The 27,672-nt window shown below is 38.7% G+C and overlaps 9 protein-coding genes across 9 annotated transcripts; 3 read left to right on the top strand and 6 right to left on the bottom strand. All coding sequences in view use genetic code 12, as the record gives it.

Annotated features, from left to right (window-relative positions):
- Positions 1–607: 607 nt before the first annotated feature.
- ZRT1 (Zrt1p) lies at positions 608–2,296 on the bottom strand (the record flags this gene model as incomplete). Its single annotated transcript, XM_049325018.1, has 1 exon — positions 608–2,296. One exon carries the CDS (start codon positions 2,294–2,296, stop codon positions 608–610), a length of 1,689 nt encoding a protein of 562 aa, XP_049179253.1.
- A 1,492-nt stretch (positions 2,297–3,788) lies between these two features.
- On the top strand, positions 3,789–6,491 carry MSH2 (mismatch repair ATPase; the record flags this gene model as incomplete). Its single annotated transcript, XM_049325017.1, has 1 exon — positions 3,789–6,491. One exon carries the CDS (start codon positions 3,789–3,791, stop codon positions 6,489–6,491), a length of 2,703 nt encoding a protein of 900 aa, XP_049179252.1.
- A 154-nt stretch (positions 6,492–6,645) lies between these two features.
- On the bottom strand, positions 6,646–7,557 carry YDC1 (alkaline dihydroceramidase; the record flags this gene model as incomplete). The annotated part of the gene is made up of 1 exon (XM_049325016.1): positions 6,646–7,557. One exon carries the CDS (start codon positions 7,555–7,557, stop codon positions 6,646–6,648), a length of 912 nt encoding a protein of 303 aa, XP_049179251.1.
- A 1,366-nt stretch (positions 7,558–8,923) lies between these two features.
- Positions 8,924–10,728, bottom strand: KGF56_003660 (uncharacterized protein; the record flags this gene model as incomplete). The annotated part of the gene is made up of 2 exons (XM_049325015.1): positions 8,924–9,531; positions 9,648–10,728. The coding sequence occupies 2 exons, from the start codon at positions 10,726–10,728 to the stop codon at positions 8,924–8,926; spliced, it is 1,689 nt and encodes a 562-aa protein (XP_049179250.1).
- An 827-nt stretch (positions 10,729–11,555) lies between these two features.
- Positions 11,556–12,344, bottom strand: MET16 (phosphoadenylyl-sulfate reductase (thioredoxin); the record flags this gene model as incomplete). The annotated part of the gene is made up of 1 exon (XM_049325014.1): positions 11,556–12,344. One exon carries the CDS (start codon positions 12,342–12,344, stop codon positions 11,556–11,558), a length of 789 nt encoding a protein of 262 aa, XP_049179249.1.
- A 449-nt stretch (positions 12,345–12,793) lies between these two features.
- Positions 12,794–16,894, top strand: KGF56_003658 (cohesin-loading factor complex subunit; the record flags this gene model as incomplete). The annotated part of the gene is made up of 1 exon (XM_049325013.1): positions 12,794–16,894. One exon carries the CDS (start codon positions 12,794–12,796, stop codon positions 16,892–16,894), a length of 4,101 nt encoding a protein of 1,366 aa, XP_049179248.1.
- Positions 16,895–16,981: 87 nt separating this feature from the next.
- On the bottom strand, positions 16,982–17,959 carry KGF56_003657 (uncharacterized protein; the record flags this gene model as incomplete). Its single annotated transcript, XM_049325012.1, has 1 exon — positions 16,982–17,959. The coding sequence occupies one exon, from the start codon at positions 17,957–17,959 to the stop codon at positions 16,982–16,984; it is 978 nt and encodes a 325-aa protein (XP_049179247.1).
- Positions 17,960–21,200: 3,241 nt separating this feature from the next.
- Positions 21,201–23,786, top strand: MNN4 (Mnn4p; the record flags this gene model as incomplete). The annotated part of the gene is made up of 1 exon (XM_049325011.1): positions 21,201–23,786. The coding sequence occupies one exon, from the start codon at positions 21,201–21,203 to the stop codon at positions 23,784–23,786; it is 2,586 nt and encodes an 861-aa protein (XP_049179246.1).
- A 233-nt stretch (positions 23,787–24,019) lies between these two features.
- PDC11 (indolepyruvate decarboxylase 1) lies at positions 24,020–25,726 on the bottom strand (the record flags this gene model as incomplete). Its single annotated transcript, XM_049325010.1, has 1 exon — positions 24,020–25,726. The coding sequence occupies one exon, from the start codon at positions 25,724–25,726 to the stop codon at positions 24,020–24,022; it is 1,707 nt and encodes a 568-aa protein (XP_049179245.1).
- Between the last annotated feature and the right edge of the window lie 1,946 nt (positions 25,727–27,672).

Here is a 27,672-nt window from a genome sequence, read left to right as displayed (position 1 = left end):
TCACAGAAGAGGGAGGAAACGAGCGGCACTATCGAGCGGCACTACCGAGCGACACTATCGAGCGGCACTATCGAGCGACACTATCGAGCGACACTATCGAGCGGCACTATCGAGCGAAGCGAGATAGTCGCGATTGACTAGTGAAACTCCGAATTTATGACACAGAAGAGGGAGGAAACGAAGGATGAGGTTACTTTCCGTTGTCATGGCTACTGGCTATGGCACTTTTCTGTCATCGATGTAGGCCGAGAGAGTGTAGAGCACTATCGAGTGACACTATCGAGTGACACTATCGAGCGAAGCGAGATAGTAGAGCACCATTGACCAGTAACACTATCGAGTAACACTATCGAGTGACAATATCTAGTAACATTATCGAGTAACACTATCGAGTGACACTATCGAGTAACACTATCGAGTGACACTATCTCGCTTCGCTAGATAGTGCTTCGTGAAAAATAGATGAATGAATTAAAGAGATGCGCTAGCCTTGTCGAAAGTTGTATAAGCCTTCTATTGATATAGAGAGAGGATAGAATGTCTCTGACAATAGGTGTATAAACCTTCTATTTATATATAGAGAGGATAAAATGTCTCTGGTAATATATTAGGCCCAGTTGCCCAATAAGCTCATCAACAACAATCCGGCAATCAAGGAAACCATAGCCAACAGGGTATGAATCCAGTTGCTTGTGCGTAAATGTCCATCCAACCAGTCGTGGGCCCACATCTCAATCAACCCGGTCCAAAGCAAAACACCAGCTGAGAATGAATCCAAAGTACCCAATGCAATAATGGTCGATACGTCATTACCATTGAATTTATGTAATACACCAACACCAATGGCCATTCCTATGGGTGTAATTATTGCAAATGCACCAGCCATTGATAATTTGGTTAGTAAATTTGCCCTGATATCTGCAATTCTTGAACCCAAGGCCAAACCTTCGAAAAATTGGTGGAATACAATTACTATGAACAATGTAATAAAGTATGAGTCTCCAGCTACTACCAATGTTAATCCAATCAAAATTGAATGGAATATTATACCACACTCAAGAATAAATACCGAGATTTTGTCCTTGACAGATTGGTCAAGACCATGGTTGTGGTGGCTTGCAGCAGCAAGGTCATTGCCATTGTCAGAAGATTCATCAAGAGTTTGCTCTTGGCTTTCGATTTTTTGTTCAACGTCTCCCGATGCGGTTATTTGAGATACCGTAGATCTCGATTTTAAGGATTTTGACAATAAACGGTAGGCAATGTATTCAACAATGAATGCAACAAAAATACCGGCAATAGTAATAGCAGGTCCAACAGCTTCGTATCCTATATGAAGACAAGAATTTGCCCAGACCAAAGCAGCATGAGTCATGAGATGAACAAAAGCTGTTGATATAACCACACCAGTACCGAACTGCTTGACGATTGTAATGAAAATGTTCTCTTGATTCAACTTGAATAATGATTTAAGAACCATTGGACCAAATGACCCAATTGCACTTGTGACCAAAATGGCAAATAATGCTCCAATTCTGATGGGAATGTTGTAGTCACGATCAACTTTTTCACAAGTTTCAGTATCTTTATTTTCATTGTCGTCTACACAATGTTCAACACCTGCATGGAAGTGACAATTGGTTCCAGATGTGGTTGCTTCGGTATCTTTTTCCCCAAGAATGAACTGCACTTCCTCGTCACCATTCATACAGAAGGTCTCGTTTCCGTGTGAGTGGCACCCGGTATAGCTTTCTGGTGCATTTTTTGGCACTGGGTCAATATAACCTTCGTTTCCATCAGCGTCAAGACAATATTGCACATCATCATGGAAATGGCACCCGTCAACAGAAAAAGTGGCACCTTCATCCTCGTCCTCCTCGTGCTCATGCTCATGCTCGTCCTCATGCTCATGCTCATGATCATGATCGTCGTCTGATTCGGTATCTTTTTCCCCAGGAATGAACTGCACTTCATCGTCACCATTCATACAGAAGGTCTCGTTTCCGTGTGAGTGGCACCCGGTATAGCTTTCTGGTGCATTTTTTGGCACTGGGTCAATATAACCTTCGTTTCCATCAGCGTCAAGACAATATTGCACATCGCCATGGAAATGGCACCCGTTAACAGAAAAAGTGGTTTCCTTGTTCTCCACTTGTCTAGTCTTCGGCACTAATACCGATACTTCACCCAGTTCAATTTCTCTTATTTCCAAAGAAGCAGCATTTTCCAAGCCAACATCTACCGCAAATGAACCAATTGCTAAAGCAGACACCACAAACGCATTGGTAAACCTCATCCTTGCAGACCAACTAACCAATAATTTGCAATAAAGACAACCATTGAGGATTTAAAGAATATGAACCCTCTTTTATACCACCATTATTTACTCTCATCAAGTACGGCTATACCCATCAAGGTATTCCTTTGCCAAGGCTTGATTCAAAAAAAAAAAATTTGTTTAAGGTATATCAAAAGACAATGTTATGTTCAATCATCTTTAAAGTTGTATACTCACCAATACAAACCACCCTCCTTCCTTTCTTTCCCCCCCCTCCTCAACTGAAAAAAAAAAAAAAAATTGGTAGGTACTTGCATAGTCTAAACTATAAAATTGAAATTAGGAAGGCTTCCCTTTAGGATCCTACTTACTAAAATAGAGATGAGATGAGACGTTTTATTTTCTTGGTATCAAAATCAAAAATTTTGATAGAACCATTATCAGTTTCTGTTGAAAAAAAACAAAAAACATAGATTTATAGTTTCATTGGGAACCATCAAGGTATAATCAGACAAGAAAATACCAGTTTTTTTTTTTTTTAGCAAAACCCAATTTTCCTGAACAAAGATGACAGGATGATGGAGGGGATGAGTTGGAAACCATTGTTGTAGATCTCTTTGAAACCTCTAATTTTTTTTTATTTATTTACAAATTTAGGTTCTATTGCTGAATATAATAGTTTTTAGGGGCTGGTTTGGAATTGATTGTTACATTGATTCAACTAGCTTTTGAAATATTTTAGGTTTTTAGACCTTTGTTGTTGGGATCTGTTGATGTTGCGCACCTTTATTAAGTGGAAAATCTGTAGAGCGACACTATCGAGCGAAGCGAGACAGTGGAGGAGCACATTTTAATAACACACGTGTATAACTATTTAATGCTACTCCACTATCGAGCAAAGTGAGCCATACTATGGCTACAAAGTGTTGCTCACTATCGAGCAGAGCGAGATCGGCTCAAAAGCCTGTAATATGTAGAAATTAGTGTAATACAAACCTGTAATATGCCGAGACTACAAACCTGTGATATGCGCAAACTAGTGTAATACAAACCCGCAATATGCGGAAACAGGTGAGTAAAAGCCTAGTGCTGCTCTACTGTCTTGCTTCGCTCGATAGTAAGTGCAAATCTTTAGTAAGTAGAACCCCGCCCAAGCAGAACCTGTAATACGCGTATAAACACCTCTGATAGCTGGAAAACACCCTGATGGACTTGCTGTTGAATGCCGTGCATTGACAGTAACAATGGTACAATGATACAATGCCACACTCGTACAATGGCACTATGCCACTATAACGCCATATCATATAACGCTACAGCTCTAGTGCTATGTCGCCCATACCGCCGTGATCCCCCCAAGCTCATCAAAAGACGCGTCTTGAAAAAAAAAAAATGGAAAGAAAAATTAACACGAGAGTAAAAATCAACCAGATTAACAGAAGGGTAAATTACAAGGGGCAAAAAGGATTGGTATATTCGGCTGACAACTGCAGGTGGTTTGCTCTCTAAGATGTCTTCAAGTCTAGATACAAAGTTTTCCAATACCTGGAACGAGAAGTCGTTTATCAAAAATTTAGCTGGCAAGAATCCTAATGATATTCGATTTGTTGACCATAATAAAGATTATTTCACTTGCCTTGATTGCGATGCTGAACTTATAGCTGACGAGATATACAAGACCAGATCGGTCATAAAAATTCAGGACGGGATCAAGTATATCACTATATCGCCTCAAGTGTTTCAAAACGTGTTGAAATTTGTGCTTTTGGATAAACAAATGCGGGTTGAGATTTATAATAGCAAGACGTATCAATTGGTTGTTAGTGGTACTGCAGGAAACCTTGATGCCGTGAGCGAGGAGTATGAAATCAACTTTGAGTTTCAGGATTGTTCAAACTCGTCCATTGCTGCCGTAAAGGTGCAAGGTAGCCGTGTCGGGGTATGTTTAATAGAAGAGGATTTGATCCAATTGTGTGAGTTTGAAGATAATGATTTATTTTCAAATTTGGAAGGATTATTGGTGCAATTGGGAATAAAGGAGGTTGTTTTACCAAACTTATCCGATAAGAAGCTATTACAGGTGATTAACAAAATTAGCAACATCGTCATTAGCACGGGCACTCATTTCAATACTAAAAATATTGAACAGGATTTGGTTAAATTGTTGGAGGAAGAAAACCTTGAAATGGCTTTTTCTTCAAAAGGCATGAAGATGGCTGAGCTCCCGCTTTCGTTAGCTTCTTGTAACGAATTGATTGCTTATTTGAATTTACTTGAAAATGACGAGTCTCTGAGGAGAAAATATACCATTGAAAAGTACAATTTATCGTCCTTTATGAAATTGGATTCAGCAACAATGAAGGCATTGAACTTATTCCCCGAGTTTAAAACTAGCTCAATCACCTCGATTTTCGAATTGTTGAATAAATGCAAAACAGCTGGTGGAGCGAGATTATTATCGCAATGGTTGAAACAGCCCTTAACTTCGGTCACAGAAATTGAAGAAAGGCAGGAGTTGGTTAGTTTTCTAATGGATAACGCCAGTACAAGGGTTTCCATACAGGATATTCTATCTCAAATCCCGGATATAAAGAGACTATTAAAGAAAATGACAATATCTATAAGTAAAAACGGCAATGAAAACAAGAAATTGGAAGACTTGGTTCGATTATATCAAATGGTTCTTCTTTTACCAGATTTGATCAAACTATTGCAAGATCAGAGCGAATTGCTGGATAAATATTGGCTAGAACCTATAAAGAAACTGTATGCTGCACTTGTTAAATTCCAAGAACTAGTTGAAACTACAGTTGACTTGAAAGGCTTGCATGATCTACACTCCAATTTCGACATCCGTCCTGAGTTTGACTCATCATTAATTGATATTAATGAACGTAAAAATAAGTCAATGGATAAAATCAAACAATCGCATGCAGAAGCCGCTGATGATTTGAACATGGATCCAGATAAAAAATTAAAACTTGAAAATCACCAGGTTCATGGCTACTGTATGAGATTGACTCGAAATGATTCAGTCGTTTTGAGAAATAATAGGAAATATATCGAAATACAAACAGTTAAAGCTGGGGTATACTTTACTACAACTGAGTTAAGAAAACAAGCACAAGTTTATGCTCAATCTTGTGATGACTATAATTGTAAACAAAGAGAATTGATCCGTGAAGTCATCTCAATTGCGTTAACTTACAGGTCCTTATTTTTAAAATTGAGCTTGGACTTGTCGCATTTGGATGTTATTCTCAGCTTTGCCAATGCTGCTTTAGTTGCTCCTACAACATTTGTTAAACCCAAGATGATTCCCCTTGATTGCACAGAAAGAAAGGTACACATTGAAAACTCAAGACATCCATTATTAGAAATTCAAGATGATGTTGACTTTGTGCCCAACGATGTCAAGATTAGTGGTAAATTCTTTAATATCATCACTGGGCCAAACATGGGAGGTAAATCTACTTATTTGAAACAAATTGCTACAATAGCACTAATGGCACAAGTTGGTTCCTTTATACCAGCAGATGAAGGCGAGGTCACGTTACCCGTGTTTGACTCGATCTTGTCTCGTGTTGGAGCTGGAGACTCGCAATTGAAAGGATTATCTACATTTATGATTGAAATGTTGGAGACCTCGTCGATACTAGCCACAGCAACGCAAAACTCACTCATTATCATAGATGAATTAGGTAGAGGTACTTCTACATACGATGGATTTGGTCTTGCCTGGTCAATACTGGAACACCTAATTCGAGTTAAGAAATGTATCACTTTATTTGCTACTCATTTCCATGAATTGAATCAATTGGCTGAAAAATATCCCAATGATGTTGAGAATTTGCACGTTGTAGCCTATGTGGAAAACAAGGATGATATTACATTAATGTATAAAATTGAACCTGGAATTTCATCAAAATCATTTGGTATTAATGTAGCTGAAATGGTCAAGTTTCCTGAAAAGATTATCAAGATGGCAAAGAGGAAGGCAATGGAGTTGGAGAGCGATAAGGAAACGGCAAGCAAAGCGCAGCATATATCTTCACCTGAAGAACTCAAGATGGAGGTGGACAATTTGAAAAAAGTATTGAAAACTTGGAGAAAAGAAAATAACCTTGATCCTGAGAGCGCTTGTCGCGAGTTGAAAAAATTATTAGAGCAAAACTCCAGTGGATACATAACCGAGCTTATTAAAAGCCTCTGATTAGTAATACGCGAGAGAAGAGAGGTTGGTTGATGATAACCTTTTATTACAATGTCTCTCTGTATAATTTTCTAGTATCTAGTACAATGTAATTTCTCTTTTCCCCTTTTTTTTTTGCTTTTTTGCTTTTTGCTTATTGTTTTATTGCATTTTTTCACTGTTTTTTGATCTTCTTTGTTGCTTCATCGTCCATCTCTCTCAACTTCTTAACTTCCCTGTATCTCTCTAAGCCTTTTGGATCAATACATGTAACCACAGGTAAAAATCCCAAACAATACGTTAGGGTGAAAAACTGATCCGTACCAGTAAGAAAACATCTTAAATACTCCTCATAAATCAATGAAAAATAAACACCGGTTCCTGTAAAGATGTGCCACCATCCATGGCCTTCCAAGACAAACCCATACGGAATACCCCAACCTTGTCTAATCGATCTAACTTCATCACAAAAATGGATATCCAAGTTCCACAAAAGGTATCCAAAAAGGAAAATACCTACACCAAATATAGCAATTCTATCCATTTTCTTTCTAATTTTAGCATCTCTGATATATTTCCAGCTCAATATTATCGACTCATAAATGATACAAAAGTTGAGCACGGCATAAGCTGTTTGGTGGAGTGTTGGGTTCTTAATCCAAAGATAAATAATTGTTAATAAATTTGTTGCAAGGAAAATACCCATTCCAATCATCAAAGACTGTTTCTTAGTTTTGAATGAGCTGTAGATACTCCAAAACGGCACAATTGTGGCATATAGCATAGGCAACTCGTCCAATAACTGGTACTCATACCTAAGTGTCATATGGAAACACCAACTACCGATACCAACCAACAAGAATCCAAATGCAGTAACTATAAACCTCTTTTCTAAATGGTTACTTTGGGCTTGGTAAACCGCAAGTAATGCGAGTGCTATAAATGCGGCATTTGTCACAGTATTGACAGCTTCAGCAATATAGGGAGTAACAGCATAGTTTAGTTCGCACCAGTCAATTGTACTCAGCGGTTTACCCCAATACCCAATCTCTTGCTCTTCAGCATACGGCCATGCAAACGGTAACATCTGAGTGAATAAAATAGCGGTGAATTGCAATTGCCGGAAATATAATATGTCAATATGAAGCAGATGAAACGAGGATATTTCTTAGCTTAGCTCCTTCTTCCAGGGTCCACACCAATATAGGGAAAAGAAAAGGAAAAGGAAAGCAAAAGAAAAGAAAAGAAAAGGCTCTACCCTAGTTAGCTAGAAAGAGGTTAATCAAGAAGACCTTTTACTCAAGAATTGAAACTTTAAATGGGGAAATGTATAGCAAATTCTTTTTTTCTTTTTATACTCAAAGTGTCAAAATAAAACCGCAATATATAAATTGTAGGAAAGGCGGCTAATCTGGAACAACGAGCTTTAAAGACCCAGAGAGGCGGAAGAGAAGGACAAAAAGGAGGTGAAGGAGACGTGATTCAGAAAAGGCTTTTAAACAATATGTATGTTGGTGAAAACTTTGAACCCGGTGCTTCCTTTAACAATAATTATTCATTAACCTTGTCATTAAATAACCGACCCCTTCTTTTTTTCCGAAGGATTAATTCGGTGATATTTTTCCGCGTGCAACACTATCTCGCTTCGCTCGATAGTGTTACATACTAGCTGTCAATGACACTATCGACACTATCTCGCTTCGCTCGATAGTGTTGCACACTGGTAGCCACCGACACTATCGGCACTATCAAGCGACACTATCTGCCACCGACACTATCGACACTATTGAGCAGAGCGAGATAGTGGTGCACCGCTGACTAGTGACCTAAATCGCTTTGCTCGATAGTGTTGCATACTAGCTGTCAATGACACTATCGCGCTTCACTCAATAGTGTTGGTGGCAGCTAGTGTGCTCTACAATCGAGCGAAGCGAGATAGTGTCGGTGGCAGCTAGTGTGCTCCACTATCTCGCTCTGCTCGATAGTGTCATCGATAGTGTCATCGATAGTGTCGGTCAGTGTGACGTCCACCAAAAAAGTATTAGTTTAGTGTATTTTACAATTTCCTATTTTCAGCGTGTTCTACAGGTTCACTAATGATTAACGTAGACTAAATTAAGGAAAATGGTTGGTTGTAAATTTTTTTGCAACCTTGTTGTGTCACACAAAAAAAAAAACCAATCAAAACCAGTGCACTATCGAGCGAAGCGAGATAGTTGAGCAGCACTGAACGACACTAGCGAGCGGAGCGAGATAGTGGAGCACCACTGACTAGCTTTTACTATTATCTGCATGCTTTAGATGCTTCACAGTGCACTATCGAGCAGAGCGAGATAGTGGAACACACTAGCTGCTACCAACATGCTTTAGATGCTACACACGGGATTGATTATATCCTTTTCGCTAGTGTTGTTCAGTGTGCTCCACTATCTCGCTTTGCTCGCTAGTGTCGTTCAGTGCTGCTCCACTATCTCGCTTTGCTCGCTAGTGTCGTGCTCAAACCAACGCAACCAACACTCATCATTCACCGGGTTCGTAGTATATGCATCGTTCATACACATCATTTCTTGATCTGTTCTATTTGAGCCTTGCCATTTGCTACCTAACTTGATGGGTGTATTATCTTGAGTCACGTGACACCAATCAGGATCGAGTTGAGATGAGTAGTGCCAGTATAAATTGGCTATAACAAGCTTTATTTCGAGCTGAGCCAAGTTCATTCCCAAACACATTCTAATTCCCTTCCCAAAGGGCATCATGAATTTATTTTGTTGTTTTAATCGCATCTTATATGTGGTCTCCAGTTCGTGAGGGTATGGTAGCCACCTTTGAGGAACAAATGCCATCGCATTGGGGAAAACTGTGGGTTCTCTATGAAGAGCAAAGGGAAGACACGATATTGTTGTTCCTAATGGGATATGGATACCGTTTACACAATAATCTTCTTTGTCTACTATTCGCGGTTCTGCACCAGGGATCGAGGCATGTACTCTCGAGTTTTCTAAAAGTAGCGAATTGAGAAACTGGAGTTGATCGATTTTTTCCAAGTCATCAATAACGTCTAGTTTATTATTGGGTATGCCGAAATTTTCGAGTAGTTCCCGTTTCAAGAGTTGTTGTAAATTGGAATTTGCTGGTCGGTAAGGTAGCATAACTGTGTAGCTGTGGTTTCATGACCAGCAAATAGATTATCGGTAAGAAACGAATATGCATAATCTTTTTCAAGTCCGTTGCTTTTTAGAGTTTCTAGGGTAGTCCTATTCTTGCCTTTTGTTGTGGGATAAGGATTCTTTTCAGCAATGGCATATAACGATAGTTGGAACTTGGTAATATCATCAGCTGCCATTTTTATCAATTTCGTCGCAGCAAGAACCCAAAATTGCGGCATGAAACTAGTCCAAAACCCCATACTTGACACTTGTCTATGCTTCATTATTATTTCTCTTTCTACCGGATTTGACAACAAGTCCAGCCCATTATTTATGCCCAATTCGAACCTTGAGATCACGTCCATGGCAAATGCACCAAATAAGGTATACACTTCAATGCCTAAATTTTTCCCGCTTTGGTTTTTTTTCAGCTTATTAAACCAATCTTGTTTATGACTTTTTGCTCGAGGATTAAATTCCGGTTTCACTGAGTATATGTCCGGTAGCTCACCCGATACAGAGCTTTGATGAACCACATTGACTAACTTTCTCGTGGTATCCACCAATATTTCCCTCGTGTTATTTTCCCTTGACATTATTGCGCTCTTGCTGTACAATCTCGTGATCATCTTTTTATAATGTAAATGTTTCTCATTTGTCAATGTTGCGAATAAGTTATCTTTTGAACCATGGTTGGTGAAGTTCTGGTAAAACTTGGATTTGGGGAAATTCTTCAAGTATATGTCAATGATAAACTGTTGCGAGCCATTTACACTTAGTTCATTAGGAGATAGAATGACAAGGGGCCCGTATTGCTGGTGTAAATTGTATACTCTCTCTATCCATCTATGTTTTCTTTGATGGTTCAAGCTGGGAATATAGGATATTCTATAAAGATAAGGGCCGGGAACTTTCCATAATGGCGAGGTTATCGGATATATTAAAAAGTAGTAAATTAAGATGGAGATGAAACCAAGTGCCAATATTTGGTATATGTCAATTTCACCAAGTGCCGATATTTGGTATATGTCAATTTCACCAAGTGCCGATATTTGGTATATGTCAATTTCAGCAAATTTGCACTGTTTTTGTACAGGTTCCCTTAACATCCTGTTTGAAAAGGAAAGCAAACGTTTCATCACTTTGGAGTTCTATTTGTCAGAAACTCAAAAGTAGAATGAATTCCGGTTTGCTTTAAATGCCTTATCAATTCCGCATCTGTAAATTTACGTCTTTGTGTGACATTTGAAAAGCGCATATTTCCAGATAAGGAAAGGAGGGGCAACACTATCAACACTATCAACATTATCGAGCGAAGCGAGATAGTGGAGCAACACTTTGTAACTTGTTATAGTCGAGAGAGAAAAGAGAGTAGAATAGAGTGTGATCCACTATCGAGCGAGGGAAGCAACACTATCGAGCGAAGCGAGACTATGTCGCTCAGACTCGTTTCACTTGTCTAGTCTAGAGATTAGGGGAGAGAGAGGAGAGTGTCGGTGGCAGCTAGTGTGCTCCACTATCGAGCGAAGCGAGATTGTATTGCTTTGACTCCTTCCACTCGTCTAGTCTAGAGAGTAGGGGAGAGAGAGGAGAGTGTCGGTGTCAGCTAGTGTGCTCCACTATCGAGCGAAGCGAGATTGTATTGCTTTGACTCCTTCCACTCGTCTAGTCTAGAGAGTAGGGGAGAGAGAGGAGAGTGTCGGTGTCAGCTAGTGTGCTCCACTATCGAGCGAAGCGAGATTGTATTGCTTTGACTCCTTCCACTCGTCTAGTCTAGAGAGTAGGGGAGAGAGAGGAGAGTGTCGGTGGCAGCTAGTGTGCTCGATAGTGTCGATTAGACTCCTTTCACTTGTCTAGTCTAGAGAGTAGGGGAGAGAGAGGAGAGTGTCGGTGGCAGCTAGTGTGCTCGATAGTGTCGATAGTGTCGATAGTCTGTCTAGTCTTTCTCCACTATCTCGCTTCGCTCGATAGTGTCGCTCAATCTAAAATGAGCAAAGTCCTTTGCTATATGAATTCCGCACTCTGTTTTCACCTTGTCCTTCCACCTCCCACTTCTTTCATCCTCGCCGTCGGCCACTGGAACAGTAGAATGCCAGTCACCAATCGACTTATAGCCCAAGTTTAACAATTCATTAAACGGTACATTATTTTCGTCAATGTAATTTTTGACTTGGTTGAAATCCCAATTCCATAATGGGTTGATTTTGATAATATTATTCGCTTCATCCTTTTCCAATATTGATAATTGTGATCTTGAACCACCTTGGGATTTTCTTCTTCCTGTGAGGACAACATTCACGTTTAAATTCTTATACGCTCTTTGGCTTGGTTCGACTTTGACTAGGTAGTCATAATACTTGTCATTTGTTTCCCATAACTGGTCACCATATTTACCTACAAACTCAGCTTCTGTCTCGACCCCGAGCGGCTTAAACACGTGGATTAACAAATCAGGGTACTTTTCTTGAACACGCTCTAATAACTCATAAGTTTGTGGGAAATGATACAAGGTATCTAAAAAGATCAACTCAATCTTACAATTGGAAATTTTCGATATCATATCAGTTATAGCCAACCCCGTCAATCCAAACGCCGTGGTTTGATACAAATTGGGGAATGTGAAATAAGCCCATTTTATCAAGTCCTGAGGCGAAAAAGTGACTAAACGCTGGTTCAAAAACTCGATATGCTCCTTTGTTAGACTTATATCTCTATTGCCAACCATTTGTAAAAGGAAATAATCAATATACACACCGAAAACAAACTCTATCCTCTCAAGCCAAGCGATTTCTCCTACACCTTCCTTTCCTTCCGTTCCTTCCTTCCTTTCCTCCCTTCCTCCTCTTTCCTCCTCCCTCCCTCCTCTCTATTCAATTGAAAAATTATCGGAAAAATTGCAACATATCTTGTGACTTGACGCTGCTACCATATGTCTCTACTGCTACCATATGTCTCTACTGCTACCATATGTGGAGTCAATTTTTCCGGTGTCGTGTCTCTTTTAGCTGTTATTTTCGCGACAATAACCCGATTGGGAAATTTTTTTCAATTTTTGGTAAAAGGCCCCCCCGCCGATGGACAAGAAGGTGAGTTGTAGGTTTAGAGGATTTGGTTGGTTTAGTGGGTTATTTGATGGGTATTTAGGTGTTGTTTGGGTTGGTGTGTGCATATTTGATGAGTGATAAACTGTTGGTACCTGAAAATATCAAGGATGTGTTGGCGACGGCGCCATTGCTTCACCTAATACCGAAGCAAAATGTTGTTCCCATGGTGAATCTACTGATGTTAGCGCCTCAAAGTGACGCGTCTGTGTTTTCTGGAACAACCCCACTTGTTGAAATAGGGGAGCTGGTGCTGGAAGATTGGTGCTCAAAGGATTTGCAAATTGCGTGTCAGGAGGAATTTCTTGATTTCGTTGATGATGAGGTGGACCATGTTGAGTTTATGGTTTCTTCTAAGGAACAAGTGCTCAATGAAGCAAAATTTGAGTATACAGACGAGTTTGAAGCTAGGGTCTTGGCAAGGGAAAAACTCGGGAAAACCCAGGTTCTTGTTGAGCAAGATGAATTTGTGCAAACCAGAAGGTTATCACTACGAAAGAAATATCCAATAGATGACCCCGACTATATCCAGCGACATAAGCTAAAGTATTTTAAAAAGTTTGAAAAAGAAGCATCAAAGGTGAGGAGCTTGAGTTTAGAAGAGGAGCCAAAAGAACCAAAAGAGCCAAAAGAACCAAAAGAGACAAAAGAGCCAAAAGAACCAAAAGAATCAAAAGAGCCAAAAGAGGAACCGGTAAAGGTGGTTCACATCCCGCAACAGTCTATTGAAACACGACACAAGACGGAAATGGGCAAGTTTGCTTTGTTTTTGAACAAATCGCAGAAAAGTGAAGTTGAAGTAACTTGGGAACGCTTGGCTTCACTATGTGAAACATTGTCCAACCTAGGAGGAGGACGACAATTACTGGCAAGTGATACAAGAGATTTAATTTGCGTTCAGGAACTTTGTAAAACCAATTTGAAGCTGACTTATGAGACCTTGAGTAAATGCTCCGTGTCCAACTTTGAAGATTTCAAGTCTAATTTGCCGCAATTGTTGAAATCGGTTTTTGGTATAAATTGTTTATTGTTGATTTTGAAAACGGCAGATGTCAAGTATAAATACACTGATATTATTATTGAGAGCATTGAGTTGAATGTCTGTAAATATTTGTCCCCTCTCAATGATGAATTAGTTGTGGTTTCAGAAAAAGACTGTTTGCAACAGTCTCAAACAGTTGTGACAGAGACAAGCAATGCATTAAAGTATCTAGCATCAATCACGAATCTACGACCGTTTGATGATAGTCATTTGACGAAACTCGAGCTAACCTGTGTGGAATTAGCATTACTGGGGGAGGAGAAGGATCATCACAATAACAACAACAACAACAACAATAATGAAGCTGTTGCTGCTATACCACTGGATGTACTTCCTGTTGCTGCTACGTCATGTCTAACTTCCATCTACAAAAATCTACCTGATCAGCAACCATTTATTTTGTTTGAAGTTTTGTCCTGTTTCCCAGCCTTATCAGGAAAACGAATTACTGCAAGAAGGTTCAAAGTCGAAAGAGGTTTTCAAACACAATTATTTACTGTTTTGTTGAATAGTTTTGTAAATTGCTCGGAAAACCCTTTGGGAATAGCCAACCATATAGCAATAGAGCTAATCAAGCTGATGCAAGAAAGTCCTACAACTAGGTCAGAGCAATTTCTAATTTTTGTAGAAGATTTATGGAAATTGAGTTTTTTTCCAGAATGGATTGCTTCTGAGTTACTTTTATTGAGCTGTATGGCAGCAAGTTTGAATATATTAAAAGAGTCAAAGAATGAATCTAAACCAGGTGAGCTACAAATTTTTGATTTTTTGATATCGTTTTCTGAAAGAATCGTTAGAGCAGAATTTACTGAAGAAAAGATCGATGAGAAAACGGCTCTCAAAATCCTAGAAAATTGTCTAGGCTTTGACAAGAGTAATGCATTTGCCTGTTTAAAGCTGAAATTGACGTCGTCTGTTGGATTTGCTATTGAAGATGAACTAACAACAAAATCTAGGGATATGGTTAGTAAAACATATTCCTCATTGGTAATAGGAGAATTGCGATCCTTCTTATATAAAGATTATCTCGAGTTTATTCAAGAGCTGCTTAATTCAACAAAAGCCAAAACGAGAAGCAAAGCGATTAAAGCATTATCAGTTTTAGCAGAAGACAAGCCGGCTGTGTTGTCCTCGATGCAAGTTCAGAAAGCTTTAGCTAGTAGACTTCAAGATCAAGCAACACTGGTGAGAGACGCTATGCATGATTTCATTAGCAAATACATCAAATCTCATCCAGTAGAAGGGGAAAGATTATTAATTCCATTATTCAAATCATTGAGCGATCCTAGTGTATTAGTGCGGAAGAAATGTATTCGAGCATGCGCAAGCGTTTATACTCAACTCGATAACGAGAATAGAAGAAAGACGAGTTTGAAAATATTTGAAAAGTTGTCAGATGAGGAGGACTCTGTTCGAGCAGAGGCTACTGAAGCACTATTGCATTTATTCTTCAATCCTACAAATCCCGATCAAAGAGGTGCGTCTGATTGGATAAAAGGAGCAGTTAGCCATAACTTGGACAACTTGAGGATGTTTCTCACCAACTCTGTGTTTTCGAAAACAGCATTAACTATACTAGTTTCAAAGTATGTTGATATTGCTATACTTGAGGTTATAAATGATATTGATATTGATAAAGATGAGGCTATGAGAATGGTGTCTGTTTTCACCACTACTATGCCCTCAATAATTAACCAGGACATGCTCGACCTGCTAAAACCATTTTTGTTTGAAGAGACAAATTTCTGGACTGAAGGGTATATATATGCTTTACGTGTTTTGAAAGTTGGAACCGAAACGCTTAAGCTGTTTAGAGGAACGTTTATTGAAGAGGTGACGAATTTCTTTTTCAAAAAATTGCACAATCTAACAAGGAGACAATTGATTTATGTTGTTCCAACATTGTATGCATTGACAAAGTACAGCATGACTGAGTACAAAATTGTAAATGCTACTATATCAACAATGAATTTGATCAAGAAGCATTACACATCAAATGACCCATTAATCATAAATATTCTCCTTCAGTTACTATCATTTCTTGGGAAATACTGCCATTTGGAAAGCTTAGATTCCCAGTTCCATGAGCGAAAATTTTTGAATCCTCAGGAGTCTATTGTGACACTAATGGTGAGGTACATTATGATATTTACTACTCCCAAAAAAGTGCCAATTACAATTAAACGGGTGGCGTATCCCAGCATTATTGCTTGCACTTCAAGCTATCCTCATTACTTATTAACTGACGCTGTTTTGAATTTATTAGACTCTGCGTTTGAAAGTGAGTCGGATTTTGAACTCAAAAAGGGCATGGTTGAAGAGCTTAATACTTTTTTGAAAGAAAATGGAAAAGGAGAGCAAGTAATTACCGATGTTCAACATAAAGCGTGTATAGTTCTCGTTGAAAGGTTTCTTGGTCAAATATTGAGGCTTTGTCTTTTGGATGATGGGTCGATGGCGTTTATGCCATTTGGATTTGTTAAAATAGCCTTGGATTTGGGTTTTGCAAATCCTATTGAATGTACACCTACATTAATTGCGTTGCAAGGATCGCCTATCATGCCATTGCAGCGTGCGGCGAATGAGCTATACAAGAGTATTTTTGACAAGTTCAGATCAGTAGTTGATTCGAGATATCAGGATGGTTTGCGGTTAGCGTTTTCATCAAAGATGATTGCACCTAATTTTTTCCAATTATTGCACCAAGCGGCGCATGATTATAAAGCATCAAGAACTAAACTAATTAAAGCATTGACAAGGATGCTAGTATTGAAACCGGAAAGTTCCAACCAGGAACACGAATTGAAATTGTTGATTTTTGTTATTGAAAGAATGGCTCGTTTACAATTGAAATCTGCTGAGGAAGTGAACATTATTACTCAGCATTTGCAACCAGTAATCCAGGCACATGCATCTGATTTTCTATTTGATTTGAAATCAAAGAGTGTTTCTGATCAAAGAGAGATGTTCAACTGGGCATTGGGAATATACCTACTCAAAAAGTATGAAACTTTTCTTTCCAGCCCAATAAAAGATGCTTTACCATTAGCATGGATATACAATAATATTAATGAAGAATCAAACATGTCTTTTCTAATTGAGGAAGTGAAAAAAGTGATAGATGAATATTGAGTAGATTTCGCAAAAGGAAACTTGATGTGGGGTTGGGGGTTGGGGGAGGAGATAGGAAGCTAGTATATCTTTATTTATTTATTTTGTTTATTTACACATTCTCCGTAAACTTTGAGGTAGCTGAAATCCCTTTGAAGAAACGGGCATGTCTTGTAAATCGCATCCAAATAGAAAACTCTCTGGAGTATCGCTAACCAATAGTTTGACATCAATGGGATTGACCAAGTCGTCTAATTTACAACGTGTTTTCAGTATTGTTTTATGACCCAGAAGTTTTAATGGTGGTTTCGTCGGTTCCAAGCGGGACTTTTTTGATTTGCTGCTAATTTGTTTTTTCACGGATACTCTTGATTGGCCCTTTTCTATCCTTTTAGTGTTTTCCATTGCAATTGTGTACTCATTATCATTATCTTTTTCTTTTATTTTTCGGTCTTCTTCTTCTTCTTCTTCTTCTTCTTCTTCTTCTTCTTCTTCTTCTTCTTTTGCTTGTTGTTCACCACTACCATCGTCCCTACTCGTTTGTTTTGCTTCTTTTTTCATCATAGTTGTAAACTGGTCCATCTTTTTCCTTAATTGAGCTTGATTGCTAAGCACATTTTGAATCTCTGTTTGTGTCAACTCTCTTTTGTACTCCAACTCCTCTAGGCTCATTGGGTCTTTGATTTTTGTAATTTCTGGAAGATATTTAATCCAATCATCCAGGGCTAGCAACCGCGAATAGTGTTGAAGTGTATCTAGTTCCGCCAAGTGTCTTATTTTCTCATCATTAAAGATTTGCTTCTCATCCTTTTTCATTTTCCGATGAAATATCAAGTATATGGAGTCAGACAAGGGGTCATTTTTGGAGAAGGGGGTAACGGTGGAATGGGCAAGTGCAACTGCATTCGTTGGCATTGGTTTTATAGTAATTTCCTCTTCGTTTTTATAGTACTCAAATAATGGAGACTGAGCATGTTTATCAAATAAAATGTCCTGAACAAACCAGCTGAGGTTGGTAAAGTCAAAGTAACATGGTTTTGATATACTAGAGGTTGAGTTTCTAGATCTAAGTTTTCTCGAGTTCATTTGAGGAGGAATTGCCAATGCACCAAAGTGGAGGAGGAGGAGTTTAAACAATCTAACTTTTACTCCACAACAATATCGAACCAAAGATTCTTATTCGAAGCTAGAACTGTTTGATGAAGCTCTCAAATGTGGTCTTTGCGTGTAGCCCCTAGATGTGATAATAAAGCCTTCACTTGTAGCCCTCAGGTGTAGCCCCCAGATGAAGCCCCTAGATGCAATGATGTAGCCTTCAGATGTAGCCTTCAGATGTAGCCCCTAGATGTAGCTCCTAGATGTAGCTCCTAGATGTAGCCTTCAGATGTAGCCTTCAGATGTAGCCCCTAGATGAAGCCCCTAGATGTAGCCTTCAGATGTAGCCTTCAGATGTAGCCCCTAGATGAAGCCCCTAGATGTAGCCTTCAGATGTAGCCCCTAGATGTAGCCTTCAGATGTAGCCCCTAGATACAATGATAATGGCTCTTTTTTTTTCAAATCTTGATCTTGAATTGAGCCGCACTATTACCATATTGGGCAACTCATCGACGAAGAATCAAGAAGACACGATTGTTGATCCAAAAATGTATTGATTGGAAACGATTGATAATTGATACTAGCATTGGGCAATTGATAATTGACACTAGCATTAGTAAATGGGAGCCACACAAAAGCCCAACCCCTTTATTTTGATGGTATTGCTGTATTGACAAAAATAGATCAATTAAAGGGGATGAAGTACAACATTGAAGAATCAGGCAATCTACTTGAAAGATGATTAGTCAAGAATAAAAATCAGAAAATGGGACCGGAACACAAGGTTGCTAAATGCCTAGTGCTAAGACCATTTTCAAGCTTTCTACGTACGGGTTTGGTTTAAACTTTACATTAATGTTTCATTATAACCAATTGCAACATTCTGCCAAGTTGACTCTTTGTGATGTTTTTTAATGACTCCCGAATAGAGAGGTTGCAACACCCTTGAAACATGGACAAAACTACAACTCTAGAATGCACAAACAACCATATAGAAATGTAGAGACAACCATAGAAATGTAGAGACAGCTATAGAGGTGTAGAGACAACCATCTGGATAATGCACAAACAACCATCTGGATAATGCACAAACAACCATCTGGATAATGCACAAACAACCATCTGGATAATGCACAAACAACCATCTGGATAATGCACAAACAACCATCTGGATAATGCACAATCATCTAGGGAATGCACGAATATTTATAGAGACAACCATATTGAGTCGGGGAAGAATACTAGCTTTAAAGAAAACTGTAGCATAGTATAGCTTTAAATAAAATTATAGTATAGTATAGTAGTGAAAAATGCAAAGCATTGCCAAAATGTAATGGTAGTTACTAACAACGGAAAGAGATATATAACTGGGCACACCTACTAAATATAACTGGGTACACCTACTAAATATATAAATGATACCCCCAAACCCATGTGTACCAAGAGACATATATACACCTGTCAGTTCCAACACTAGGGAGCAGAGCGAAATAGTGGAGTAGCTGTGACTAGTGATATCTCACTCTGCTCGATAGTGGAGTAACTGACTAGCTATATCTCACTCTGTTCGATAGTGGAGCAATCCTTTGTAGCTTGTTACAACACCTTATATCTTGCTACAACACTCTCAAGCAGAGCGAGAGAGTGTTGCTCGATAGTGGAGCAACACTTTGTAGCTTGTTACAGCACTATCGAGCGACACTATCTCGCTCTGCTCGATAGTGTCGCTCTGCTCGATAGTGGGGCAACACTTTGTAGCTTGATACAACACTATCTCGCTCTGCTCGATAGTGTTGCTTATTTTTGTGCTAAAAGGCAACGCGAATTCTCTTAATTAATTTTTTTTAAGCAAAGGGGGCACTGCCAATAGCCAATGGCTTAGAAATTAATGTATGCCGTTTAATACGAAACAAGTAAGCCATCTTGTGAAGCTTAGAGTACTTTTTTTTTCCCTCTTACTAAACACTGAAGCTCGTTGCCTATTGGGCTTTTGCGCTCGCATGACTTTTGTTACAATGCCAATGGCTCCTAATTCATGCAGAATAAGAAAAAACTTTCAAACTAAAAATCTTCAAAAAGAAAGTGAAAAAAAAAAAAATGGTGTCTAGTTTTGAAACAAAGTGGAGAAGGTTATCTTCATCAGCTCATTCTCTCTCTTGGTCTTGGTCTTGGTCTTGGTCTTGCTGTCTCCTTAGTTCCCCTTTGAAAATGCTTCAACATCTAATGCAGATGTGAAAAATTTGCAACTATTATAAAAATTCCATATGGCGGAGAGATGTGACGTAGAGAGGCAATCCTCCTTACTACAGGAACTAAATTAATAGCTGTCTAACTATTTACTATTAGTTTTCACTATACTTTCTTGGTATTGTCTCTTGGCCAGTTGCAACTACAATACCTTTGGTAGCACTTGTCAAGTAGGCTCTACGAAACATGATTTTCTCCACTATTAATATTTATTCCACTAAATACAATTTTATTCTACTATCAATATATTACTTTACTACGTTAGGAGTTATCTTCAGGGGGTATTGGAGATAGCACCTATATATATATATATATATATATATATATATATACATATTCAAATAATAATAATATTTTTATACATTGAGATATAATAAATTATTATTATTCATCATCAAATAATACATTTAGCATTTATTACATGTATAACACGTTATGCATGGTAAATGTTTATGCATACAGGCTTATAGTATATGTATAGCGGAATATTAACTCTCACACGGACATCATTGCTCGAAGTTGAAATATCAATAACCAGTATAATAACAGTGACACCTGGCAGGAAGGAGCGGTAACAACAGCTAACGCCAACAAGGATAACAGTAGCGACGCGTCTACAGAGACAACACGCTAACTGAAGAGTAATATAAGAGGTTGTTGGTATACGGCTCTAGTGAAAAATACTTTTATTATCACTCCTTCATCAGAAAGTTTGAAAGTTTGAAAGTTAGAAAGTAAACTCCCGTTTCCCTATTGGATCATATAGAGACTCACCATGGTCCGTCTTCTACCAGAGTCACTGTTGCGGTTGTTTGTTCATAGACTAGGTGCCAAATTGGGCCTACATCGAAGTATACGACGAAATGTTCAACTAATAGCAATAACTTGTCTCATATTTGTCATTACATTACTGTTTATCGTATATACACCTTCAAGGCAAAATTTCATAAATCAGCTAACACCTAATCCCAACTCGTTTGATAATATGCTATATAAAATGTACGCCTGTGACGGAGATTTCACTGATGACACTTTGAATCCAGAACTTGTGTTTAACTCCAAAATCGATGATATCTTCAAAATTAAACAGTCTGTAGATATAGAAAACAAGTACTGGTTATCAGATACTGATATAAAACAACAAACAAAACTAACTGTGCCACTGTACTATACGAAAAAACTGGGGAAACCAATAATACAACCTTTTGATCCGAGGTTTACTTTGGCCTTATATTATCACTACATAAACCAGCAATTGTCAGAAAAAGCACTGGAAACGGTACAAGAGACTATAGTAGAGATTCCATTTAATTGGTATGACTGGGTTGATATGTCTCCTTTAGATAAGTATTTAGTGGCGGAGGCGACAACTGGTGTTCAGGTTAATTGTAGTATATTGGATGCATGGAAGGACTATGAACGAGCCAAAGCGAATGAAAGCAAATTGAAGGAATTGGAAAAGCAATGGGACGACGAAAAACTGGGGGAAAAGAAAACTCTTGAGAGTCAAAATGAAGATAAAAGTAAAGACCAAGGTAAAGACCAAAGCAAAGACCAAAGCAAAGACCAAAGCAAAGACCAAAGCAAAGACCAAAGCAAAGACCAAAGCAAAGACCAAAGCAAAGATTCAAGTTCAGATTCAAGTTCAGATTCAAGTTCAGATTCAAGTTCAGATTCAAGTTCAGATCACAGCGAGCTGGTGCAAAATTCGTCACGGCTTCGACACAAAAGGAAAGACGACTTGTTTGCTGACGTGACAGGTCATAATGAGTGGTGCGTTTCCAATGAACAGCTTGGAGATAGCCACAATGATGGGCATTCCAACCATCCAGGGTTTAATGTTTTTCGAGATCCAGGAAGAACGACTCCTTTGAAGGCTAAACTTACTGGGAAATCGTACCTTTATGCTTTTGCTCCACCACCTTCACAGATTATATTTCTATCTAAGCAGGGCTCATACTCTGTTGCTATTCGTGGTAATGGAAAATTGTTACAGAATGGATTACCTGAGATGTACCTCAAGGATACAGCAAGTCGAAATATTGATGTATTGACGGAGTTTCATAAACTCTGTCGCAACCATCCGCCTAGCACAGATAAGGTCATGAATGAGTACCTACACTCTATACCAGAATCAAGTTTCCGTTTTGATGGTAAGGCAATCTTAAAGAACTTTACAGAAAGAGTAGAAAGAGGTGAGAAACTATCAAAGAAAGAGCTTGCATATCAAGAATCCCTCGAGTATAGTTTATTCAAAGTTGACAATGGAGGTGCAACAAAATATTTTCATGAAGCTAGACTTCTTGGTACTAATAATGGAGATCATTACGATTGGCGGTTTTTCAATGGGTTAATTTTAGGTACTGAACTACAAGGTTTGACTTTGCATCGACTAATCAGAGCTTGGTTGTCATTTTGTAGAAAGAATGGTATAACAACGTGGATTGCCCATGGCTCGCTATTATCTTGGTATTGGAATGGATTGTCTTTTCCCTGGGACAATGATATTGATGTACAAGTTCCAATTATGGATCTACACAACTTGAGTTTGAATTTTAATCAAACTTTGATAGTTGGCGATCCTGAAGAAGGATTTGGCCGGTACTTTTTGGATTGTGGAACATTCATCACCTTAAGAGAAAAAGGTAATGGATTGAATAACATAGACGCCAGATTTATTGATGTTGATACCGGGATGTATGTAGACATTACGGCACTTGCGTTATCCAATTCGAAAGCACATTTGGATTATTATAATAAGAAGTTACCCGATGGGTTTAATGAAGAGCAAGGAAATTGGCAAGCTTTAAATGAAATGTATAAAGTTTACAACTGCAGGAATAATCATTTCAGTAGATACAACGAATTGTCTCCATTGGTAAAGACTACTGTTGAAGGCGAAATCGGATATGTTCCTAAAAAGTTTACTAAATTGTTACAGGATGAATACAAGCATGGTTTAACCTCAAAAAAGTTTGCAAACCACTTGTTTTTGCCCAAGTTGCGATTGTGGGTGAAGGAAGAAGACTTGTTTTATTTTTTGAAAGATAGATATAAATGGGTCCAATACTACTCGCCTAGCCTGTATTATAATAGGCTTGCCAATCACACATACTGGTTTACAGATAAAGAGATATTGGGTTTAAGGAAGAATGAAAATCCATACAAGGAACTGCATGAATATTTATTTGCATTGAAGGACGAACAGTTGGAAAAAGTGAATGATTTCGAATATGAGGATTTATTAGACCTTGTTTTGAATGATGATATCTTGATCAGTTATATGATGTCAAGAAAATTCACCTTGTTTCATGAGAAGGAGCTTATGAAGTTGACTTTTGGGAAACTGACTGCTGGCTTATTCAATAAGAAAAATGCAGTTGAATTTCCACCATTAATGCATGAACCTTTCTTATACCAGATGACATCCGATATGGATAGTTACGAATCTAGAGTTTCCAGGGTGCAACAGTCAATCGATATGTACAAAGTTATTGACGATGAGAATGTACTAAAGAGTTTGCAACTTGTGGAGGATTTCAAGGATGTCACTAAAGTTGGAGAAAACTAGATCAACATATATAGAAGGGGTGAAACCTCTTTCCATAATAAACAGACTTTTGCATTTAGAAACATTGTATCTTTAACTCTACAAATTAGAAGAACTTGTTCAAAGAAAAACCATTACCATTACTTAAACGTTGCATATAAATTCTATCAGACTTCTTGAGCTATTTATATAGAACCATTTTTATTATTATTTCATTCCCATCTTTATTATTAACCATCTAGCCCCCAATTCTCTTAAGCGCTTTCTGCATTGGTTTGCTCAGATAATTTAGCTTGAGCAACCAAGTTAGCAGGAGCATCCATTCTAGCTAACATAACTTCGATCATTCTAATCTTGTCTGGGACAGCAAAAGCCTTGTCGGCAAACAACTTGTTCAATTCACCAACGGTACCAATTCTAATAGTTTCGTAATCTTTAGCATTGAACAATGGCAAAAGTTGCAAATTGTTCCATGGTTGAATATCATTGTATGAAGCAGTTTCACCGTGGATCAATCTTTCAATTGTGTAACCATCATTGTTAAGAACAAACAAGTAGGTGTTGTTACATTCCCATTTACATAATGTGGAGATTTCTTGCACGGTTAATTGTAATGAACCATCACCAACGAACAAGATAGTTCTCTTCTTTGGATCAATTTCTTGAGCAGCCATTGCAGCACCACAAGTAGCACCAACAGTGTAACCAATCGAACCCCAAAGAACTTGTGAGATACCAATTGTGTTGTTTGGGAATCTTGATTGGACAATACCGAAAGCAGATGTACCTGTTTCTGTGATTATGATATCGCCCTCTTCGAACCAAGAGCTGACTTTAGTCCAAAGATATTCTTGAGTTAATGGAGTGGACTCTGGTGCTGGAGAGTTGATCAATTTCTGTCTTGGTACAGGTACTGGCTCATATGATGAGTCAATTGATGATTTAACTGTTTCTAACAACTTGTTTAAAGCTTCCTTCATTTGAACACCAGGGAAAGTGGCTTGTTTGATCTTGGTGTAATCTGAGTGGAATTCAACAACGTTCTTAGTCTTGTAAGCATATGAGAATGAACCTGTGTTGAAGTCAGATAACAATGCACCTACAGACAAGATCAAATCAGCGCTTTCGACAGCTTCTTTAACATCTGGTCTTGATAATGAACCCACGTAAACACCACCGAATCTTGGGTGTGATTCATTGATACCTGATTTACCCATTGGTGTAGTGAAAACAGGGAACTGAGTAGCATCGACTAACGCAGCAACTTCAGATTTACAATTGTGTCTTGAAGCACAAGCATCAACCAAGATGACAGGGTTTGTAGCTTGTGAAATTAATTGCTTAACGGTTTCGATAACTTCTTCTTGAGCTTCTGGGTCATTTGGTTTCAATGACAAGTCAATTGGTGTTTGTAAAAGAGAAGAAGGAACCATCAAGTCGACCAAGTTGGATGGCAAACCAAGATAGACTGGTCTTTGGTAAATAACGGCATCTCTGATACATCTGTCGATTTCGTGAGGAGCCGAGTTGATATCGGAGATGAAAGCACTAGTTTGACTAATGTTTTTGAACATTCTGTGGAAAACAGTAAAGTCACCGTTACCCAAAGTGTGGTGCAATAACAATTGCTTAGCTTGAGCATTGACTGATGGTAAACCAACAACGTTCAAAACAGCACAGTGTTCAGCGAATGAGCCGGCGATAGCATTGGTCAATGATAACTCACCAACACCAAAAGTGGAAACAACAGCTGAAAGACCCTTAACTCTGGCATAACCGTCTGCTGCGTAACCAGCATTCAATTCGTTGGCATTACCTGCCCATCTCATTCCGTCAATCTCATAGACCTTGTCCAAAAGCGACAAATTGAAATCACCTGGCACACCGAAAATGGTGTCAACTTTCAATTGGTGCAATCTTTCGAAAAGAAATCTTCCTAATGTAATTTCTGACATATTCATAGATAAAGAATAACTTGGTATTTTGAATCTGATCTGACTGACAAGAGAAGGAGAAGGAGAAGGAGAGAGGAAACTTGTATATTCTACTAATCTTTTTATACTGCTAGATACTTTTTATACTGCTACATACTTTTGGGTCTCTCTTGTCAAGAAACTGGAACCAAGTGGCTAATTGTTATCCGAAGAAAACTCTAGCCATTTTCCATGTTGCATATTTTGCATCTTTAATAAGGTGAGTTGATTATATTCAAGGCGTATGCATTATTCTATTTCTTTTTCTTTTGGTTTCTTTTTTTGTGGCTTGAGGTGAAAAATTGATTGGATGGTTAATGCCCGTTGGTTTGTATAAGCGCATAATGTTGTTTTAGTTGCTTTTGTAAGCGCATACACTATCATAAAACACTATCGAGCAGAGCGAGATAGTGTTGATCTTGACCATATCGGGGCAGCAATATCGAGCAGTATTAGCACTTCACGGGGCAGCAATATCGAGCACCACTAGCTCTTGACCATATCGGGCCAGAGCGAGATTAAATTATTGGTTCTTTGATAAAGAATAACTTTAGTGCGGCAATTACCTGATTTGGATGAATGGAAAAAAGAAGTTGATTGGAAGAGGAAATTAATGTACGGGGATGACAAGTCCGAGCAACACTATTGAGCAACACTATCGACCAACACTATCGAGCAACACTATCGAGCAACACTATCGAGCAACACTATCGAGTAACACTCTCAAGCGGAGCGAGAGAGTGTTGTAGCAAAATACTGAGTGTTGCTCTACTATCGAGCAACACTATCGAGCAACACTATCTCGCTCTGCTCGATAGTGTTGAAATAAGCTACTGAGCGGATCGAGCAGAGCGAGATAGTGTTGTAATAAGCTACTAAGCGGCACTGTCAAGCGGTACTGCCGAGTAGAGCGAGATAGTGTTGTTAAAAGCTATTGAGTACTGCTCTACTATCGAGCGACACTATCGAGCAGAGCGAGATAGTGTTGTAACAAGCTACTGAGTGATGTCCCACTATCGAGCGATACTATTGAGTGAAGCGAGATAGTGTTGTAACAAGCTACTGAGCGGCACTATCGAGCAACACTATCGAGTAGAGCGAGATAGTGTTGTAACAAGCTACTGAGTACTGATCTACTATCAAGCGACACTATTTCGCTTTGTTCGATAGTGTTGTAACAAGCTACTGAGCGGCATTATCGAGAGACACTATCGAGCAGAGCAAGATGGTGTTGTAACAAGCTATTGAGAGCTGCTCTACTATCGAGCGATACTATCGAGCAGACTGAGATAGTGTTGTATCAAGCTATTGAACGACACTGCCAAGAAGAGAGAGATAGTGCTGTAACAGGCTACTGAGTTTTTCTCCACTATCTCGCTCCGCTCGATAGTTTCGCTCGATAGTGCTGTAACAAGCTACTGAGTGTTGCTCCACTATCTCGCTCCGCTCGATAGTGTCGCTCGATAGTGTCGGTCGATAGTTTCGCTCGATAGTGTTGTAAGTGTTACTGTGTTTCTACTATCATCTGCTGGTCTCCTCCTCTAATCTCCTCGTCTACTTTACTTTAATCTCTACTAGACTCTACTAGACTCTATTCTACTAGACTCTACTCTACTAGACTCTACTTCATTAAATTCTACCCCATTTGATTCTACTCTACTCTACTCCATTGTTTTTTACTCCACTACTCTCATTCACTGGTCTCTACTATATTGTTCTACTAGAATATACTATAATCTATAGTCTACTATAATCTATAGTTTACTATACTATACTATGCTAGTCTCCTCCTCTACTCTACTAGATTCTACTCTATTGAGGCGACACTATCGAGCGGAGCGAGAGAGTGGAGCACACTGACATTATCTCGCTCTGATACTATCGAGCAGTGACACTATCGAGCAGTGACACTATCGAGCAGTGACACTATCGAG

Source organism: Candida oxycetoniae (assembly GCF_023343755.2).
Source record: "Candida oxycetoniae strain CBS 10844 chromosome Unknown scaffold32, whole genome shotgun sequence".
Lineage (NCBI taxonomy): Eukaryota > Fungi > Ascomycota > Pichiomycetes > Serinales > Debaryomycetaceae > Lodderomyces > Lodderomyces oxycetoniae.
This window is presented reverse-complemented; position numbering and strand designations above follow the sequence as displayed.